Source organism: Gymnoscopelus microlampas (assembly GCF_963454915.1).
Source record: "Gymnoscopelus microlampas genome assembly, chromosome: 13".
Lineage (NCBI taxonomy): Eukaryota > Metazoa > Chordata > Actinopteri > Myctophiformes > Myctophidae > Gymnoscopelus > Gymnoscopelus microlampas.
In genome coordinates this window covers 16,796,568-16,814,674 of record NC_139950.1, presented here as the reverse complement: position 1 = coordinate 16,814,674, position 18,107 = coordinate 16,796,568, and the positions used below count along the sequence as shown (strand labels likewise).

General features: G+C 39.1%; 1 protein-coding gene across 1 annotated transcript; it reads right to left on the bottom strand.

Moving 5' to 3' along the window:
• Window positions 1–1,927: 1,927 nt before the first annotated feature.
• LOC311059421 (glutathione S-transferase omega-1-like) lies at window positions 1,928–17,641 on the bottom strand. Its single transcript, XM_084077349.1, has 6 exons — window positions 17,496–17,641; window positions 16,349–16,457; window positions 15,618–15,840; window positions 15,158–15,259; window positions 3,430–3,536; window positions 1,928–2,886 (listed from the first exon to the last, which is right to left on the bottom strand). Exons 1-6 carry the CDS (start codon window positions 17,521–17,523, stop codon window positions 2,736–2,738), a joined length of 720 nt encoding a protein of 239 aa, XP_083933475.1. The 5' UTR covers window positions 17,524–17,641; the 3' UTR covers window positions 1,928–2,735.
• Between the last annotated feature and the right edge of the window lie 466 nt (window positions 17,642–18,107).

Genomic DNA, 18,107 nt, shown 5'->3' with positions numbered 1-18,107 from the left:
CCACTACATCTCAACGGCAAATATTGTTATTTTTAGCCTGCTCTTGTTATTTGACAGATTTAGTCAAATAACTTCATTAGACAGCTTTTATCTATACACATGCAATATAAATCAACAAATCTGTGATATAACATCAGTGTAACTCCCTAAATGGTTTATTCAGCCAGAATAACCCCATTAGCATGAGAACTGTAAATAGCAGAATCTTAAACACATCAAGGGTAGGCCTATCCCACATTGAGGTAAAGTAATAAAACATTTCTTTCCAATGGTCTTCATATATACAGAGAGGAGATAATTATTATTTTTGTATAGGCCTATTTCATTTTATGTGTTCATATGGGTATTGAGAAATAAAATGCAGTTATATATTTTTGTGTGCATAATATTCACATAAAACAAGTTTAAAGTTTAAAACAAACATACCAAAACTGATAGGGCCAAACACAACAGCACAATTTTACAGAAACACTACACTTGGATAGCTGGCTAATGGCCACCTTTTGAAACACCTTGGGAGAAAAGAAAAATAATCAATTTGTCAAAACAAACGGACCTCTACTGCAGATTCTCCTAAAGGCTGGGGAGGCATCTGTAAGCAGGGAGTGTTTGGGAGGAGTAGGACAAAGAAGGCTCGTTACGTCCTCCTGGTGGGGGCTCCTTACTGGCAGGTGAGCCAGTAAGATACAACAGCAGTGGCAACACACTGAAATATGTGTGGGGAAGAATTAAGTGGCATAACTACTAAATTGGGATTTGGGCATTTACTTGTGTCAGCATGCGCTTCACAGCCAGCTAGCCAGTCCACAGCGCGGTCCCACTGTCCCTCTGGGCTGTGGGAGTTAACACCATTGCAAGCCTAATCAGTGCATGGCATTTCTTAATAAAAGAGTGATAACATTTTGTGATTATTATAATTGTTCCCAAAATAGCCTATCCATCACATATTAATAATACACTAATAATAAATACCCAATACCTGACGTGAAGTACTGTGGTTGGTATATACCCAGTTATGTACAGTATTTCCACTTGGCAATGTTTATTCAGAACAACTCAACCACTCAACCAATTTCTTGATTTGTCAGCATCAGATTTCAATGGAAATCCCTGTGTAAAATATAACAATAAGTTGATTCTGATCAATGTACTTAGTTACTTTCCACCACCGCCAAACATACCTCTCACGCAGTGTCTAAAATAAAAGGGTATACTTTAAAATTGTGTCATTGGTTTTTGTTGTTCTGATGCTGATGTCAAATATAGTCTTTGATAATGACCTGTTGTTGTATATCGTCTATCAAAGACTTCACAGACATCTGATGTGATTCTTTAATAGTATGGGATGGGAACACTATGTAAGCTCAGGAAATAATCTTATAGTTTAAACCAATGGTTCTCATATGTTGTGCTTTAGGATTTTGTGACCACACATTATTGCAATAATTGTACAAAGTTATGAATTATTTTTAAATGTATATCAGTGTGAACTAATTTCCCAATCCAGAGGAAAATAACATATTACATATAATAATATATGTTTAAGCCACTCTAAACCTGGCATCCCTATTTTTGTTTTCTTCCCCATACATTTTTAAGAATGAGCAAAAATAGCAGATCTACAAGCTCACGAGGTGTGGCATTGTGACACTTTGTGAGCTTGTAGATCGCTTTTTTCTTTGCTATGAAGATATTTTTTGATTTTAACTTGCCCATTGGTGTGCCTTGGACAAAGCCACCGATTTAACCAACTTCATTCTTAGTAAAACGGACCTGATTTGTCCTTGGACCACTTTTTTCCATCTACACCAAATCTGTTCGCCAAAGATAGCCGATCTACAAGCTCATTTTGACAAATGTTTCCCCAAAATAGGCATGCTGGGGTTTAAGTGGTTTAACACTGTAAGAAAGCAGTATCAACTTCAGATTAGTGAAGTCTATGGTGCCATCACATGACACACATGTAGTCTTTATTGTATAAAGGTACATCCACTTCAAATTCAATGGTAAAAAAAACACATGAAAAATCTGGATGTTGAAAATACAACACTAACATAAACCTTAAATTACACCATTAGCATATCCCCATGGTCTACCACCAGGGGTCATCAATGTGCCACCGCGTACACGGACGTGGCAAGACTTCTCTTTATACAGTCTATGGGACTTGGCCTTGTAAGTTGCAAATTTTGTTTTTTTCCATGCCATATATTATAACATCATAATGTTGTCAATTTGATCATGAGACCCAATTACTGAATGTCAATCTCCAGGCTTTCTTCAGAATATGTAAGACACTGATTTACTATGACACATTAGGAGTCCACTCACTAGGAGTTCTCTAACTTTTTATTTTCAAGGACCCCCATAACTCACGAGAGTGCACAAATGGAACCAAATGGACCCGTAGGGTAACTCCCAGAGTTACACACCTGTAAAGGTCATTTAAGGCTATAGCTCTTTATGGGTTTCTGGTAATATTATTGTCCGCTCCATTGTATGTCGATGGCAAAAAATATATTTTGACAAAAATGTCCACCGCAAGCCAGCATGGCTATGACCCCTGTCTACCACTAATTCCTTGTAAATACACCCTCTTACACCCTCAAATTACACCCTCTTTATAGCATTATTGAAATGTAAACAAATTAGAGAAACAAAGTGATTCATAGCAGACAAAAAGTAATGAATGTAATCCTGGAATCTCCCTTTAGAAAAAAGAAAATTGCTCTCATCTACAGGCCATAATCATAGTCAGGTTTCCCTTCCATGTAAGTCTTATAGAAACCCTTGAAAGTGTCCACAGTGTGCATGGTGGCTTTGACAGTAGCATCCTCAAACATGCATTCTCTCCACTTCTTCAGCTCTGGAGTTCCATCCAGACAACTGAAAACAAAACAAAATTCAATATAATCAACATTACTTATTTTTAAGTAAAAGTAGCAATACCAGAATGTTCAAGTAGAATTTCTGGATTCAATACTTTACTTGAATTAAATTACATAAGCATTGGCATCAAAATATACTTTATAGTACCAAACGTAGTCATTATGCAGAATTATATATTTTTATTTTTTTCCATAACTTTTCAAAATTGGTCAAAATCGAATCTTTGAAAACAGCAGATCGGAAGCTCACAAGCTTGTAGATCTGCTGTTTTTGAATAGCCAAAGTATAAAATAGGGGTTAATTGGTCAATGTATATTTTGCAATAATAATCTATATCTATATCTACAAAGTAACTTGTGATTTTAATTGTCAAATATTTTTTGTGAAGTGAAAATGCATGTACTCAAGTAAAGTAAAGGTAACTCAAAATTCTACTTAAGTATAGTACTTGAGTAAATGTACATAGTAACTTTCCAACACTGCCATGTGAGACCCCGGACAATAGGGTTTATGTCAGTTTCAAGAACAACAAATACTTACTGCTTCAGTTCGAACAACTCCAGCCTCTCAAACCACGGCCACATCATGTAATCGATCATCGAGATGGAATCACCCGCGTAGAATTTAGTTTTGTTTTTGACTAAGACCTGAAAAACAAACGGTAGTTATTTTATTTTCCACGGTATAAACAGTTCTGTCATGTAGGAGTAAAACATCTGGGGAACGTCAACTAGTAAACCCAAAATTGTCTTTTCCTTTTTTCACAGTGGAGCCACACCGTTCCCATGCAAGGCTCATCAACATGTCCGTACATTGACAAACATGTCCGTGGCAAGACATATCTATGTCCGTGGCAATTATTTTTTTTTATAAAAAAAAAAATCTAGATATAGTGTAGTATATTTCATAACATAATCATACATAAAATAGGCCACAACTTGACTTATTTAATTGGTACAAGTAGAATGATTAAATTTAGGTTCTTTAAAATGTTCCTTACAGGGACATGACCATTTGCTGTGTTGTGACAATAGACCCTCTACTTGGAGAGACGGCCCAGGTAACCAAATGGGTGTTTGGGGAGACAAAGACAAACACCTCGCCTTGGTTAACAAAAGAGATTTGTGTTTACACCAGGAAGAGGAGCTTTTGTTCTATTGTGATCATTTGCTTTGAGGCTCGACCCCATGGTATTCTATTTAGCATAGGCCTACCTGTCTGAACAGCCCTGTGACCACAAGCCCACATGAATGAAACTCACTTGAATGAATCTAACTCACTTGAATGAAAAACAAAGTTGCTTTGATTGTGTAACTATTATTTCTGGGTAAAAACATATACTGAAGTAAAATGAACAAAGTCTTTATCTATGACCTGTGTGATTTTAACTAAAGTAGAAGCCAGGAGAAGTAAAAAGTATCCACTTTGAATTGATTCCTGTTCCTAACCCTAAGCCTCATTGAGTAACTATTGTTTACAGATGAATGAGAACATGATTCTTGGTACCATTTTAAAGTGTATAATGTGCAGAGTATTAATCTCATAATGAAACTTAATTGTGAAATGTGGTTCTGTACTAAAAGCAGAATATTGTTGAATTGATTTCAAGGCATTGTGTGACCCTATTAAAATGCGCAGTGGGCTACCGGCTCGGCCATGACGGATCAGCCTGTGATTGGTTGAAAATGAGGACAGGAGGGGCTCTGAAACCAAGGAGCCTATTTTGAAATCTAGAGTATATATGCGCCTGTTGAATGTGAAAGCAGGGTGCTGCTAAATTCTGGACCCTCTGGCAGTAACCTTTATGCTCCTTGTCGACAAATAAAGACACGGAGGAACCTTATCACCACGGACTAGTCTCCTTTGTTCTGCAACCCCACTAAAAGCTTGCGTTTATTCCACGTTATTTAACCACGGTGTGTTACACAGAATTTACTTCAGTTGGCGTAGTCGGCAGGACGATTTAACTATCCGCCTTATGAGGACTTTTTCTGGATGTGTGGAGTTTTGTGCTGCTCAAACGGTGAGTGTTACTATAGCCACATTTCTGTGAAATGGCTTTATCTGAGGGGGTACTCGTTAAAGATCCTGTTGTTTTCTTGTATTCTGTGTACGCATTCGTGGCAACGTGCGCATTTATGGGGGATGTATGGATTGGGGAGGCCGTGAGGATAATGGGTACTTTGAAGTACAATAATACAGGTTTAGGGGCTCTATATGGGCTCACGGCTTGTTAGCGGCAGTACAACACATGTGTAATTTGGTATGCTGGTTATGCGCATAAAGAGGATGCAGAACCTGTTGTGTAATATGGCTTAAACGTACCTTGTTGCGATATTGAGAACTGAGGCATTGAAAGTTGGGGCTTCGCTTTTATAGCCTTCCCGTGAAAATTTAACTGTAAATAATGGTATGGGGACTTAGTGGCAATCTGTGTGTCCTCAAAACGTGCTCATAGTGGCACGCTGGCGTAAGGGCTGGTCACTCGTGGCCTTGACTGTGTCTTGGGAACAATGGAAGATACTTGTGATTATGAATATTATTCTCGGCATAAGTCTAACAATTAGTCGAGTCAAATCGTTGAGTAGTTTAGCAGAATAGGGTTGAATTCGTATGGTTATGTATTTTGTAGTGTTCTACCGTGTAGGGATAAGAGAGATACATTTTAGATGTTACCCGAGTGTGAGAGGATAAGCCAGCTCCGTTATACCTATGTGTGGCATTTGAAATGCCATGTTTATTTTTTTACATGGATCCCGGTTATCAGCTTTGTGCGTTTGTACAGGCGCATGAAGACGCCGGCGCGCGCTAGACCTCGAGTGCTAGACGCCCGTAAAATGTCTATGACTAGAGGTGTAGTAGCATATGGAATGCTAAGAGGCATGAATCGTTCGTTCGGCTATAGGTGATACTTTTGTTGGAGGTAAAGGGCGATGGATGAAAAAGTGGCGATGTGTTTTTTAACGACTCGTTAAGCCCGGTCTTTATCCCTGGGGAAAGTGTTGGTGTAGGCCAGGAATATAGCATTGCGAATGCTGAAGTAAAAAGATGATATTTGATGAAATTATGTTTGGTTTCTGTTTAGGAGTACATGCGAAATGCGTTGCGTTTATGATTGGGGCTGGTTAAGTGGCTCTGCAAACACTTTTATGTTTCTGCTGAAACTTGCTCTTGTTGTGAATGTCACTAAGGCTTATCTTTTCTCAGCATGTAAATTTGGCTGGCTAATTCTCCTTCTTCCATTGTGCTCTTTTTGGTGAAATACAGCTCATGTCTGTATCTTTTCTGTTATTGTTTTTTTTTTTTCTCTTTCTCTTTCAAACTAGCTTTTGCTAGTCTGTAGTTTTTCTATACAATGTCCTGTGATAATTGACTATATCTGGAGCTGTTTCGTTTTCCAAACTTTTAAATAAGTTACGCTTAGTTGTCTTGATTTTCTGCAAATCTTCAGTTCAATTGCAAGCCAGTTAATAGTGGATATATTTTTATATATCTGCAAGATGTTAAGTACAGGTAGTTGACTGAGTATTTGCAGAGGGGAAGATAATTAGCCTGGTTACCGTACCCGTTTGGATTTATAACAATATCATAGGACTTCATGTTACAGTAACCGACAATAATAGGTTTCTCTTTCTACATATCCCATTCATGATTACACTGTGGTGTGGTGCTTGTACACGTTGGTCTGTTGGGTTATTATAATTAGATTTGTAGTAGGCCCGATCGTTTTCACCTCTCTTAGTCACACGGGTGAGGCATGTTATTGGGGCTTCAACGTGTAATAATTGTCCTTTGGTGATTACATTTGGTGCTGAGATCGAATTCTAAGTATTTTGGCTACAGTGGTCTAGCGGTTTTGCGGCCATCTTGCTTTGTAGTTTTTTTGGGAGTCGCTTTGTGGTTCCCTTTAAGTCTGAAAATCTTCTTTTGTTTCCTTTGTTCTCTTTTTGGCTGTTTTTACTGCACTCATAATCGTTTTCCAAACTTTTAAACAAGTTACGCTTAATTATCTTGATGTTCTTTAAATCTTCAGTTCAATTGCGAGACAGTTAGTAGTGAATATATTCCAGACCCATTGCCGGAAGTATAAGCAAGTAACCTTACAAATAAGAAATGTTGACAAGGCGCTGTAGTTTTGACCGCATTCAGCTGCCATTTTTGTCAAAGAGGCATATAGGGGTTGGAGTCTCATATGTTTGCAAGATGCTAAGTACGAGAAATTGGCTGAGTATTTGGATAAGGGAAGATGATTAGCTTGGCACGGCTATGGTTTGTGTGGTTTAAATTTGATTTCTTTATTTCTTTACACTTTTTACATTTATGCAATAACTCTTTTATGCGGTTTATTCTGCTTTCGTGGTAGCAGTGTATTTCGTTAATTTAATGTTGGCCGATATTATGCTTGAGGAGGGATGTGGTTTTTCTTTGATTTCGTAGTATTTCCATTTTTGTTGATATTTTGGTTCTGTGGATTTAATTTTGTTAGCCCGTGGGGCGTGAGTAGGTGTGTTCAAGTACGTGTTTGAAGTTTGATGTTTTGAGTAAGGTTGTGTCTGTTGTGATGATTTGAAGCACTTATAGTTGTACGTTTTGACAAAAAGGTTGAGGCTTGAAGTTGTTTTTATGTAGAAGGAGTTTATTAGCAGTATTGAGGGAGATGGCTTGTTCCATTGTAAATTGTTTAAATAGGTTGTATTTGTGAGTTATTGGCGAGTTGGAGATCGTTACCGACACATTTCAATTGTTTTATGTGTCGTGAGGGGATGATGAAGCTGAAATGAATAGTATGAAATAATTATCTAAGGACTTAGGTTGAAATTACACAGATATGATTATTTAGGCCTAAAATCAACGTAGATGATCTTTTTGGAGTGTTAAATATAGTTGAAAAAAGGGACGAAAATAATTGTTAGTGTAATAATGGCATGTAGGAGTAGATTGATTATAATTATTTCAATTTGTGCTAAAGTATGGTGTTTAGTATTAACATAATAGTAATACTAAGATAATATAAAGGAAAAGATTTGTTAAAAAGATTTGAATTCGGTCCGTTTTGTGTTTTATACACGACAGATTTAATTTAATAATTTAACTGACTGTTTAAGTACTATAATTTTGTTCCTCCTTATTGACGTAAGGCTATTTTTCTGAGAAATAACAAACCTAGGACGCTAGGGGACTCGACGGGGTCATTGTTGTTTTTTGATAATGCTAAGGGTTGATTATTGGGGTAACGTTTTGTAGCGACATTTGGACACATCATGTTAATTATAGGTCAAACTATAGGTGTGATACGATCTGTGTGTTTTCATTCATGGAAGCATTACATTTTGGTTGGCTACTGGATCGTAAGTGATGCTTATATTTGTGATTGAATACAGAGGGGGGTATTTAGGGTTTGGTTATAATAAAAGGCTAAAAGAGAGGACGATTAAGTAGAAGTTTCTCAATCTTTCTAATTGCAGGGGTTTGGGGGCTTATTCCAAAAAGCGTCTGAATTGTTGCAACGGGGAGATATTGGTGATTCTTATTTTGCTAAAGTGAATTCAATTTTAGTTTATTAATTCAAGTAGACAGTTTGGGAGTTGTAGTTTTCCACCACAGTGGTAGAACTCAGAACTACAGAACATTGTGTTATCATTTTAGTTTGTCGATTATCGCGCTCTGGTGGTTAAGAGATATATTTAGGTTAGTGTCTGGTGACGCATCTTGCAGTGGGAGTGGTTTCTATTTATGAACCTGCCCCTTCCAGTGGTTGACGCATCCAAACACCTGGACTGACTCCACCTGGTGGTCGACACAAAGGTTGCATGCACACTGTATGAATGAGAAGTTTGAGAGGTTCTGTGTTCTTTTGTGCTTTAACATTTCTAACTTATAGGAGTTATCCTTTCTTTTAACAGTCTTTGTCTAACCAGTTATTCAGCCTATTGGTATTCTATGGTGTTTCTTGTGTGTAAGTTCACTGTTAAGTATGCTTGATTAATGTTGTTTGTCTGTATTGTGTCTAATTTAATCCGTTCATGTCTGTTCATAGTTTTCCGTGGGAGGGGAGCGCCAAATTCGGTTGAGTTGTTTCCGGTCCTGGCTAATAGAGGACGGTTCATGTCTGGGATTAAAGTAATGTATTGACCAGACTTACACATTTTTACAAATTCAAACATTTAGGATATAGGAGCAACACTATTGGGTTGACTCACGTGTGTGTTGAGTGGTATAGACACATCACACTTGCATTATAATATTCCCATATTATTTCTCCTTCAAAACTGTTCTTAAGAAACTGACAGAGGTCCGTTGTGGACTCGAGACATTTATGATTTGTGTGTGATTTTTAGAAGAAAAAATTGATATAAAACATAGTATAGTGTAAGTAAAATCTGATTCCAGAGGGGAATACCTATAGAGGTTGGAGTAACGTGATAATAATTGTGGTTTAATATCAGTTGGATATTTGATCAACGATTATGGTATCGGTACAGCAGAAACACTCCTTGCAACAAGAGGATTCTTTTATTGATGTGATCAGCAAAATTTTGGGAATATGGGAGAACAAGTTGTTGCACCCTTCAAATCCTTGGCCACAAGACAGCATATTTGACCCAATAATTATTGACACATTCGGAATGCTTGCTAGAGCATATCAGAAGGATTGCTCAGACACAAAGGCAAAGGAGAATACAGTATTTAAATTGTTTTTCAAAAAGGGTAGAAAATTAACTGAGGCTTATGAGAGATGCCAAACCAGGATGACAACCGCGCAGGTACGCCCAGGACCAGCTGAGAGGAGCGTTGCATCTTCTGATCTCATTGTATCACCGGGTGAGAAACCTATCGACCAATTGTCAGCCCTGGACACAGGGCATTGCAGTGACAATGGACTACGAGACGGGCTGGGAGCTGGAGCAGTGGTTGATATGGCGAGACCAGATCTAAAGAGCAGCGTCCAGGAAGCAGGTGACAGGCAAGCAAACCCAAAGCCGTTACGACGACATCAGGGAGGTCCCTTCAGAGGGCCGTGCTACATCTGTCAGAAATATGGACATCTTTGGCGCCAGTGTAACCAGATACCACCGGCTATCAACCCCATTGCTCCACGGGCAGCCCCAGCTCTTCTACAAGGTACCCCACAGATTTTACCAGGTTTCAGCCCGACCTGGCGACTCCCTGACTGTGTGCAGCAGGGGCACATGGAGTATCAACAGCTGGTTCCCCATCCGGAAGGCTATCGGTCTGCACCACAGCAGACTCCCACCCCTATACCTGCACCGCAAGGGGCACATCAGCAAGTGCAAGGATTTAGACCATTTTCTGGGCAGAGGAACAGGCCTCTCAAGTATACGGGTTGCTTCACGTGTGGTCATATGACTCATTTTGCACAACACTGTCCCCTCCCCGGGCAACACACTTCAGTTATTGCTCCCTGCCGTATGGATGACAAGAAGATATAGGAATAGAGACATTTCAAAAGTTGACACGTACAGAGACATTACTTTAGCTGGACATATTGGAACAGGTGGCGTAGGGCAATGATGGAATACATAAACCGTTGTTGACAAGAAAAGAAAACCCTGAGTCACCATTGAACTTGACCTTAAAAAAAAAAAAAAAAAAAAAAAAAGAAGCGAAGCCACAACTTTATTTTCTACCTATTTTGAATCATAATAGTGATCACTGTCAATTACTCTAATTGGAGATTTAGCATAGAGTTTGATATGCTTTCAGGTGGTTGACTAAATTTAACAAAGTTTTAACCTAGTATAGGATGGTTTGTTGGAAGGAGCTAGAGATGCTGTTCGTTTTTTGACACTGGTATTTTTTTCCTGCTCATTTCGAGTATAGCTATAGGACAATGTACGATAATAAGAATAATTAGGACTAAATTGTTTGGCCATTTTCCACAGTAGGGTGTGGATTGGGACAGATCCAGTAAACTGGTTCGGTGAGCGTCATACACGAATGGTAAATTGTTGTCAGTACTGAGACACCGTGGAGAAACTTAGCTGTTGCTACAGTGCACAGTATAACATTTTTGTAATTTTGGGACTTCAGTGCTGATCTTTTGGGGTTTAATGAGACATGATGTCCATTAGTATGGCCTTATGTCTCAAGAGGGGAGGTATAAAAGGGAACATTTAAAATTGGGGTTTTGGACATAGTATTTTTTAGGAACAAACTGACCAGTTCATAGGCCAGATCAATATTTAATTAAGAGTTTTTTCGTGACCTACACTAATACCTTTGCATGAACTGAATTGAGTGAATGAGTAACACCTCTTGTGTGAGTGTATTGACTTGAAGGGGTGCATGTTTTATTTCTTAGGAAAGTGTAGGGACGTTTTTTCCAAAATCTTCTCGTGCTAGGAAGAATGGGAGATGCTGAGGAGGAGGTGAACGGATAGGTGATAAGCTGTCAGAGGAATCAGGCTGTCAGAACCGGGTGTCGAGGAGAGGTCAAACGAATCATGTCGGCGGCGGTCCACACGGGATGACAGCGGCTACAAGTGACAACCTCGACCCATAACTGTTCCTGCTGCCAAAAGTGAGACAGCTACACCAGGAAGGGACTCTACTCCCCGCCATCAGCTCTACAGGAGACCAGGGTGTGGCCTCATAGCGATCCAGAACGGGACGGGGCCTCAGATCTAGGAGATGACTGCAAAAGACGAGAAGATCTACTGTTTCAACTCAGCTCTGCAAACCAGGGGCGGTGTGAATCTTCAACCTGAGGTCAACTTCTCCTCTGTCTACTCATCGAACTACAACACTACACGACGGCAGAAGGATAGAGCCACAGACGTCAAGCGGACGGCTAGATGTTCCAGAATCCAGATCTGCAGGACTTGGAGATTCAACCAAGTTGCCATACCCTCTCTCAGTGGAGGGGTGATTTTTGGCGATCCGTGTAAGTTTTCACACGCCTTTTGCAAGCACAGAGAAATGCCCCAGTAAGTGTCATTGGAAAATGACACTACACCCCCACGCTTCATCATTTTCACCACACCCCCCTTTTCTTTTTCCCTTGTCCCAAGCTGTGAACAGTTTTTTGCTTCAATGACTGAACATTCCATAAATACAGGAACAAGAAGAAGATTGCGTTTGTTAGTATAGGCGAAAAAAGAAAAAAATACAGAAGTTCCTTCTGTAAGCGCGTGAACCTCCTGTAAACCACATATCGTAATGTATTCATGATGTCTTTTTTTGATTATGCTTGTTGCAGGTTGTAATGAGATACAGACTATGCTTGATATTAATTGGTTTATTTGATGAATTGTTTTGGTTTTATTTTATTGCAAAGGTTAAATTTGATTTGTGCTTCATTCATGGCGGTTTAATAATTTGACTGGTCTCTAGTGTATTGTTGTGATGTGCTGACCCGGTTGTGTTGAGATCAAGGTTTTTCTTTGAGAGATTACGACCCACGAGTGCACGCGTGGGAGAGTCGCTACTTTGGCCAAGAAGCGAACTCGTTCGTATTCTTTTCGGGGAGAAATTGAGATTGAACACGACTGGAGTGGCATGCCGCGACTGTATATATTGGATCTGTCAAATGATTTTCTAGCTATTGAGGAAACGAATGTGGTTCGCGACACAAACGTGCCTTGGTTGATAGACATCTTATTCAGTTGAACTAAGCCAATGAGTGAGATACAGATGGAGCTGATTTAAAAAATTAAGGTTTTGGTTTTATTTTTTGATTTGTATAGGTTACCATTCTACAATCAAGAGGGGTATTGCGTACACTAACTTTTTGCAGGTTGTTTCCCAGGCAGAGGTTTGGATTATGATTTTGTGCTGAAATATATCCTAAAGCTCTGATTTACAGAAGACGTTATAAGTCTTCTGAGAGGGGATATGTAGTATATTTCATAACATAATCATACATAAAATAGGCCACAACTTGACTTATTTAATTGGTACAAGTAGAATGATTAAATTTAGGTTCTTTAAAATGTTCCTTACAGGGACATGACCATTTGCTGTGTGACAATAGACCCTCTACTTGGAGAGACGGCCCAGGTAACCAAATGGGTGTTTGGGGAGACAAAGACAAACACCTCGCCTTGGTTAACAAAAGAGATTTGTGTTTACACCAGGAAGAGGAGCTTTTGTTCTATTGTGATCATTTGCTTTGAGGCTCGACCCCATGGTATTCTATTTAGCATAGGCCTACCTGTCTGAACAGCCCTGTGACCACAAGCCCACATGAATGAAACTCACTTGAATGAATCTAACTCACTTGAATGAAAAACAAAGTTGCTTTGATTGTGTAACTATTATTTCTGGGTAAAAACATATACTGAAGTAAAATGAACAAAGTCTTTATCTATGACCTGTGTGATTTTAACTAAAGTAGAAGCCAGGAGAAGTAAAAAGTATCCACTTTGAATTGATTCCTGTTCCTAACCCTAAGCCTCATTGAGTAACTATTGTTTACAGATGAATGAGAACATGATTCTTGGTACCATTTTAAAGTGTATAATGTGCAGAGTATTAATCTCATAATGAAACTTAATTGTGAAATGTGGTTCTGTACTAAAAGCAGAATATTGTTGAATTGATTTCAAGGCATTGTGTGACCCTATTAAAATGCGCAGTGGGCTACCGGCTCGGCCATGACGGATCAGCCTGTGATTGGTTGAAAATGAGGACAGGAGGGGCTCTGAAACCAAGGAGCCTATTTTGAAATCTAGAGTATATATGCGCCTGTTGAATGTGAAAGCAGGGTGCTGCTAAATTCTGGACCCTCTGGCAGTAACCTTTATGCTCCTTGTCGACAAATAAAGACACGGAGGAACCTTATCACCACGGACTAGTCTCCTTTGTTCTGCAACCCCACTAAAAGCTTGCGTTTATTCCACGTTATTTAACCACGGTGTGTTACACAGAATTTACTTCAATAGCTATATATTTTCTTCATTATAATGTAGAAACATAAAAATGCGTTTGAATAACTTTGGTGATTGGTAAAGTAACATGCTCATGACATGAGTTGCAGGAGATTTTTAGTAGGCCTATTGCACATGGTACCTGTACACACAATTGCATCAGGTGAAGACAACAAGACAGCTAAAGGAAATTATTGCTAATAGCTGCCTCAATTCTGTGAAAATAGCTAAATGTGCTTTACAAAAAGGTAATATACCAGAATCACATAGGCCTAGCCCTAAATATATAATAATGGACACCTTGATGTGCCATATTGTCTACTCTATTCCACAGCGCTACACATTTTAAAACAAGCCACTTATCAAATAAATAAATACAATCATCATTTGGGGGGGGCTATCTACAAGCTGGATTATTATTATCCAAATCAATCAATCACAACACATCACAGCATGTTGTAGAGCTTGTAGAACAGTCATTTTCTTATCTTTTCAGCCTATAATATAATAACGTGCCCAAAATTGGGATGTCAGGGTTAAAGTGGTAGTACTTGGTAGTGGTGGTACTTTCGAAAACCTGGAGACTGGCAGGTGTCAGTCCTAAGACAAGCATTAAATGTGGCATGGTCCAAGTTTGGGATTTCAATAATTGACAACTATAATAACACTCCACAAGCCTTCACATTAGCCTATTGTGACACTGCATTCAATTAAAATCCTGGCATGCCCTTCATTAATCACTCAGCATGTACATATCCTTTTTGTCTCCTTGTTTCAAACAAATCAAATGTAGCTTGTAGGGTGTGTCTTTTTTCCATTGTTACATGTGCATGCCTTGGACTTTCTCATCGACAGAGAATACCTTAATGGAATCCACTAGCTACCGTACCTTGCCAAACCAAATGGTTTAGCTGGTAGAACTGGATCTCCTTCTGTCCTCAAGTAACACTGTCTTTTGAAAAGCCAGCAATCTCTATATTAGCCATATGATGTATAATACGCACCCACTCACGTTTGCAGCTAAGTGGCCCTTTTGAGGTTGAAGCACTGTCTGTACTGATGAGACTCAATTATTATTATCCAAAATAATTAGGATTTAATCTGTTGGTCGTTAAGTGGCTCAGTAGTTAATGCAGACATACTATTGTTTTAAAATGTGCAGCACATTGGAATAGACCCTATGACACATTAGGAGTCCATTAGTATACATTTAGGGCTAGGCCACTGTGTTTTTGGTAAGATGATTATTTTATCCGTGGCAAAAATGAATTATTAATGAAAATGTCCATCACAAGCTGCCATGGTGATGCGTCCTGTTCCCATGTGGATCTTGAGATCCAAGATTCAATTTTCTTAAAAACAAGAAAAAGAAAACTTGCCTCGTTTAACTTGGCAAACTTGTCTTTCAGTTCGTCTTCCAGTGCAGTTACATCCTCACCATTCGTTCTGCCCAATGGGATCTTGTAGAAGTATGGTATTACCTGTGAGCACACAATACATGGGAAATTGATTATGTGTACACTGTAAGTGTAAAATGTAAGTGTTAATTTAACTCAGAGTGTACAAATCGAACAAAATTGACCTCCATTTCTACACTCCCCTAGCATTTCCCTCTACGCCAAAATCTCTTTGCTGAAAATGGCCAATCGACAAGCTCACAATGTTGTGACTATGAGCTTGTACATCTGCTATTTTTGGTGAATGTTTGCCCCAGAATAGGTGCACTTGGTTTCAAGTGGTTACAACTGAGGATCTTACTGTCACTGAGTAGTTTTGAGATAGAGGCAGGCATTTGGTACATAATGTGTTTTTTTAAATTCTTTTGCTAATAACATGTACCTTGGAGAAATGTTCCAGCATCATCTTCTGCTGAGCTTTCTCAAAAGGATCGGCGGGCAGCAGTTTAGTTCCAGAGTAGACTTCATCCAGGTACTCACAGGTGATTGGAGACTCACAGATCACCTGACCACTGCCTGTCTCCAGAGTTGGAACCTGGCCAAGTGGGTTCTTTTCCAGGAACCATTCAGGTTTATCCTTCAGATTGACGTTGATGGTCTCATGCCTGACAAATAAATACAAAAATTAAAACTAGGTACTGGGTACACACATTTCAACATACTGTACTGTGTGGTACAGCATCCTTTTAATACAGTGGTTCTCAAACGTTTTCATTTCAAGGACTTCCATAAGTCTCAGAGATACAGGCCTAAGGGTCCATTTGGAAACCCCTCAATTAACCCACTTTAAGAACCACCGCTGTACATGATACAACTATATATCGTCTCTGTCGGGTGGAAACCTTACACGTCCAAAACTGTTACTTTTCAGGATTCAAATAAAAAAATAGTAGATCTACAAGGTCAAAACGGGTCGCTTCGCGCCACGTTTCAAGCTTGTAGATCTGCTACTTTTGATACTTTTGTGTGACGCTGTAGTATGATCAAGTAGGGTGTTAATTTACAAAAATAAAACACAAACAATGAGAATATGGAGATAGGAGGTTTCTGCCCGACAGCAACGATATAAAAAAAACAAATCTGTGCAATATTTTGAATGTAAAAGTTTCTCACTTGATTCCTTTGGCGTGGAGCACTAATCTGGCCCTCTGGGCAAAGGGACAGAATCTCATGCTGTACAGTCTGATGTGATCTTTAGGCACTGGGCCTGGGGCAGGGCTACCTGAAACACACACACAAACACATGCCCACATTACACATCTTCTAGTAGGAAAATACGGAGCTTCATGCTAGTGGTTCTCAATAATGTTCATGTCAAGGATCCCAAAAATCTCTGTATATTTGGCCGCGGACCCCACCTGAAAATATTTTGTCATACAAGAAGATTTGTGTTATTTATCTTTCTATTCCAATTTCACATCATGACATGTTGTGAGCTTGTAGATCTGCTATTTTCAATAGGCTAGTCAAAGTATAAAGAAGGGTTAAGTGGTTAAACTGATTGCAATGGTATATTCATTTTGCTGGGGACCCCCTGGAACCCCTACAACTACAAGGACCCCTTTGAAAAAAAAACAACTGCTTTATGCACTATGAGTGTCAGGGTGGTTGACATTTTAATCCACGAAGTTGAAGTCACATATCATAACACATCTATTAACAGGAATACATTCTGCATTTAATCCGTAAAACTAAAACATTTAATTCAGTGCTTTTGATTTGTATTAATTTCTAGTCAAATAATCAGCCATAATCTAGCCAAAGCTAAAACTGAATTGAGTGCAAAATCACCATGACTTTGCAAAATGTCACAAGTACTGAGTCATATGACTTTTATGATGACAGACACAACACTTGAAAGGCAGACAGGGCGTTACTAATCCTGACAAGGAAATGGAATGCATTGAAATGATTGTGATGCATTGTAATGATTAATCCACCTCCACCTTGTGTAAACTTCACATTCAGAGCTCATTTTCAGCAGGTAGTCTATATAACCGGGTGCATTATAAAGATGGCAATAATAGAATTGTAATCTCGCAGTATAAGATTGCATCTTCTTTTTATAGGCGAAGAAGTGGATGTTGGTCTGCAGCTTGCAAATAATCGCCCTTGAATGGCTGTGATATTTATGTATTACATTTATCTGGAATACATGAAATGTATGTCATATCACAGACATTCTAGGGCTATAATGATATAAGTCACATTATGTGACTTATATCATTCACAAAATAAATTAAAAAAATGCACGCCTTACCTTTGGCGAACGATTTCTGTGTTGCCATTGTGGAATGTAGGTTATATAATATTGTATATATCCTAATATATCAAATTGTATTGGTAAGGACGGTTCAAGTTGGAAACGGACGGACGGACACGCAACAACAAAAGCAATGTGGCTGCAAGTGCAACGGTTTTAAAAGCCTGTTACACAATCAGTTGCCCGCCCCATAGTGGGCGTGTCGGATGAAGTCCAATGGTAGCCTCGTTCCCAGCCTCACTCATCTGCGAAGAGAAGAGACCCAATGGGCGAAAGGCGGTGGGTCCCATAGGGCGGGGCCTATGGGCGGGCTTGGTTTTCATATTATTAGCCACTTTGGGCTTGTTTATCTGTAAAGTTGCTTGTAAATATTGGTTGTTGCGGGTTACGTTTTTTTGGGCTTTTCAAACAAGTGATCAGTGACATACGCAAGGTGTACTTTGGCTCCGCCCCCTCAGCCAAAAGTACACCGTACGTATGTCACTGATCACATGACCTCAATCAATTATCCAGTTCTAGGCAACATAGATGGGGGGGGGACTTTTTTCTTATTTCCACACAACAGCTCTAAGGTGTATTAAAGACATAGTTCAATGTTGAAAATGAGTG